Source organism: Elephantulus edwardii, unplaced genomic scaffold (assembly GCF_000299155.1).
Source record: "Elephantulus edwardii isolate Elephantulus edwardi_28Jun2011 unplaced genomic scaffold, EleEdw1.0 scaffold00017, whole genome shotgun sequence".
NCBI lineage: Eukaryota > Metazoa > Chordata > Mammalia > Macroscelidea > Macroscelididae > Elephantulus > Elephantulus edwardii.
In genome coordinates this window covers 21,274,566-21,279,157 of record NW_006399767.1, presented here as the reverse complement: position 1 = coordinate 21,279,157, position 4,592 = coordinate 21,274,566, and the positions used below count along the sequence as shown (strand labels likewise).

The window sequence follows — 4,592 nt, the reverse complement described above, 5'->3', positions numbered from 1 at the left end:
ATTAGTCAGAGACTCTTGGAAAGAAGATAAGTGAATAAACCCATTTTGTCAATTACACATCAAATTATATCTAATAAGACAAAAATTTTAAAATATATTCTTAATAAAAAAGACATAGCAGATGTGCCCTAAGGGTCTCAAATACAATACCCCTGTACATGGAAGCAGTGATTTCTACTACATAAAGCTTCCCTAATGAGCCAAATGATCTCAAAGATCAGGATGGTTGCCAGTGGCACTAATAACTGAACACACTGGTTGATAAGATGTGCAGAACAGCATCACTGTGATTGCAAAGACCCAGAGAGGCATGAGCAGGACCGAGGCGGCTCTCTACACCAATTTCTGGCTAGGCAGAGTTTGGGTTAATGACAAGCAGGAGTGAAAGAGATAGTTACTGGGTGCACATACTACTCCTCTTCCTGTGCCATCACTGCTGACCGCTAGAAGTAACATTAAGTGGTTACAGTAGATAACAGAGCAGAATCCTAAAGCCAATGTTAAGGCTGTGGCTCAAAATTTAGTCACAAACTTACTTTATTTTGAGGCTGATAAAATTAAATGCACTTTCTAAAGTTATTATAAAATTGTCAACCACTGAAAAAAGAGAAAAATGTTCACAAGGTATTCATTAATAAGTGAATGAAGTTGTAAGGGAGCTCTGGTGGCTGAGTGCGGAAAAGAGCTGTTGCCACACTAAAGGCACACACAGTTTGAATCTACCAGCTAAACTGTTCACAGGACAAAGATGGCCCATGTCCTCCTCTATAATCTACTGCTTCTGAAAATCCACTGGAAGGTCAGTTATGAGTTGTTCCTGACTCAACAGTACACAGCATCATGATTCTTGGGAGGAGGTTGTCTATGCTAATTTTTAAAAAGTTAGTTAGACATATACAAAAGCATTACTAATAAGCTGTAAGGGTATATAGCAATTTTTATTTTCTTCTTTGTGCATATCTGTATTTTCCACAAATCCTGCAACAGATATGTTCCTTATTTTTATAAGAAGGAAAACAAATGCTACTTTTTTAAAAAAATGGAATATGCTCTTGAATTCTCTATAAGTTAAAACTTCAAGAGAAATGGCAAAATGATTACAAATAAATAAACCATCAAAATCTATAAAAGCAAAATAGAAGACCACAAAGCTGGATCATTTCAATCAAATACAATGCCAATCTCTAAGCCACCCTAATGACTCACCGGCTATCACGGTCCCACAGGAGTATCCGTATGTGATTGATGATGGACGGCTGACCTAACTTAATCTCGATGCCAGAACGGCAATCGTCATCAATTGGGTGTCTAGAAAATCCATGATCCAAATCATAATTTTGAGTATCACCATCTAATAGTGCAGATTTCAGCTCCCCTTTTACAACCTGGGCTCCATATTTCATAGTCGCAATGTTTTCTTCTGGTACTATAATAAAAAATTTTAAAAAAGATAAAGTTAATGGTTAATTATGAAATTATTGTATATGAGTTTTACTGAGGGGGAACTAGCATTCAGTTAATTTAGCATCTGCATTTAATTTGAAAATGGCAGAGACACCCCTGAGGTGACAGAAGATATGGAGTATCTATGAGGATTAAGATCCCATCAGTCTAAATTTAATACTGCTATCACAAAGCAATGTGTTTAGCACTAAAGTTACTTTTAAATACCTAGAATTCCTAGAAAGAAATGAGTACTAGGTCAAATGAATCAGCTTGCACAAGTCTGTTCTATGAGTAGCTTTAACAACTACTGGACAAAAAGATGATCTGTATCTGCCATCTGGACCTGAGGCATTTGTTGCAGAAGGTCAAGGATTGCGGCCTTCAATATGGATTTGATGCTCAACATCAAGAAAACAAAAATTCACACCACTGGGCCAATTGATAACATCACAATAGAGAGGAGATTAAGATTGTTAACACGTTGCCACAAATGATGGCAAATGTGTATCTAAGCACGGTCACCAATTTTAAAAGTGTGTGGCAACATGTTAATAGCTTCAGTTTGCTTGGCTCTACAATCAACACTCTCGGTACCAGCAGTTAGGAAATGAAAAGATGAATTGCACTGAGAAAATCTGCTGTCAGGGACTTCTCCAGAGTATTGAAGAGCAATGATGGTAGTCTAGAGACTAAGGTGTGCCTGATAACAGGTCATGGTCTTCGAAATTACTTGCTATGCATCAGAGAGCTGGACAATGAGGAAGCAAGAAAGAAGACTTAATGCCTTTGAGTTGTGGTGCTAGAAAGGAGTACTGAATATACCATGGACTGCTAAGAGAACAAATAGGTCTGTCCAGGAGAGAATAAAGTTAAGCTTCTCCTTGGAGGCAAAAAGTCTAAGGCTCTGCCTGACATACTTAGTTCATGTTGCCCTAAGTGACTAGACCTTGGAGAAGGACATATACTTGGAAAGGCGGAGGGGCAGTGCAAGAGTAAAAGATACTAGATGACTGACTCAGTTACTGGGGTAATGGGAGTAGGTGTGTCAGAGACAATGAATTTGGCTCAAGATAGAGCAGGGTTCAGAGCAGTTGTACATAGGATTGCTATGAGTCACAAGCAACTCGAGAGCACAAAACAACAACATAAACACAAAGTAGGTAATTGAACATTCATTTGCCAAAAAGAAAAGAACAATTCTAATTCAGTATAGTTATCTATCTATGTATATATACAGATGTGTTCAATCAACTTACCTAACTAATAAAATAAAAACATGTTTAAGAGGTTTGGAGTTTTGTTTTTTCACCTGATTGATGAATTTTTAAAGATGAAAATTGAGTCTGTCATCAAAAGCATCATTATGGTTATTACTAAACCCTCTCTCCTCTATTAAGTAGTTTTATTAAGGATCAATCTTTCCTTGGGCTCTGAAGCAATCTGTGCAATGCTAGTTATGTTTATGATATGGAACTTGCTCTCCAGGTACTAACACTCTAAAATTGACACTCTCCACAGCAAAACAAGAGGCAATACAGAGCAGACGGTAACAGCCTGTGTTTCAAGAGAGTTTAAACACTGACGCCCGTTTTGACCAGATGAATTACTCTGGGGAAGTGACCATTTCTGAGCTTCTATTTCTTAAAAAGGGAACTCTAGTGATCTACTGGGTAAGGAGTTGTGCTGTTAACCCAAAGGCAGGCAGATTGAATCCACAAGCAGCTCCACAGGAGAAAGCTTGGCAACCTCCTTCAGTGTGACTTACAGTCTCTGAAAACATGTTGGAGGGACAGCTACAAGTGAGTTTCAACTCAAAGGAAATGAGAGATATTCCTCAGCAGGGTATTAATATCTTTCAGCTTCCTAACAGGTTACCCACTACATCACAATCAACAATAGTTTTAATTTTGTTTTTAATTTATTTAATGAATTTCTTCTGAGTTAAGCACTACTAGGCATCTGAGAGTGCAACAGTGAATAAAGATGACAAAAGAAAGACTGATTCCTTTGAGTTGTGGTGCTGGAAAAGAGTACTGGTCTATGGATTGCCAAGAGAACAAATACATCTTAGAGAATGCACAGCCAGGGTGCTCCTTAGAGGGAAGGATGGTGAAACTTCTTCTCACACACTTTGCACATATTGTTAGGAGGAGCCAGTGTTGGAAAAGGCCATCATATTCAGAAAAGTAGAGGGTCAGCAAAGGCAGAGAAGACTCTAAACAAAATGGACTGACATAGTGACCTTAACAACAGGCTGGTAGAGTTGATGAGGCTGGCACAGAAGAAGGCATGGTTCAGACTGGTGGTTCAAGGGGTCATTGTGAGTCCCAGTCAACTTGGTGGCATCTGCCTAACAACAACAAATATCTATTTCCTGGAGGTAAGGAAGTGAAGCAGAAAAGGCTATTTGGATTTGCATGCCCCAAAGTCAGCAAGTACAGAGTTGTAACACCGAGGGAGCCTGTCTGCTGGGGTCCTTCTCTGTTGACACAATGCTTTACCCACTTCCTCATCAGTTTTTTTATCCAATCACCATATTGTCTCCCTTTTTCTTTTTCCCAGCTTCTTAAGTTTACCAACACAGCATGAGAAAGAATGGTGGGCTTACGTGAGAAGGTTAATATTGAAACTTAGGATCGACCACTTAATACTCCTGACTGCCCCCGCTTAAGACTCTCTGAATCTGGTTTCTTATCTAAAGATAATACTTTGCCAAACTCACTTCGTATATTGTAAAAATTCTATAAGAAAAACAATATATGGTCAAATACTACGTAAGGAGCTCTACGTGGCACAGTTCACAGTGTGTTGCACTGCTAACCAAAAGTCACAAGTCTCCAGCAGTTCAAATCTACGAGCTGCTCCTTGAGAGATGAGCAATCTCTTCCTGTTAAGAAGTATAAGTCTCAAGAACCACTGGAGGACGTGTTTCCTATTGCCAAAGGGGCCCTTTAGAATAGTGAGAGAAGATCTTCACCCTGAAACCTACAGCGTCCATTTTCAGCAGGAAGTAGCTAAGAGAATACGCGGCCCCTTTTCCTTATGAATCAGGATGAAGTCTCTCTCAGGGAGGAGTGATAGGGAATGGCAAAGGACACACTGACAAAGGAGATTAATCAGAACTGGCTTTGACAAGCACTGTGGCA

The 4,592-nt window shown here is 39.2% G+C and overlaps 1 protein-coding gene across 2 annotated transcripts in view; it reads right to left on the bottom strand.

The window, feature by feature from the left end:
- Window positions 1-4,592, bottom strand: part of BTBD9 (BTB (POZ) domain containing 9) — a 553,349-nt gene that overhangs the window by 516,501 nt on the left and 32,256 nt on the right. For both annotated transcript variants that reach the window (XM_006882022.1, XM_006882021.1), the window contains one exon: window positions 1,207-1,426. In XM_006882022.1, coding sequence (XP_006882084.1) covers window positions 1,207-1,426 — 220 coding nt within the window. The remainder of the gene's footprint in view (window positions 1-1,206; window positions 1,427-4,592) is intronic.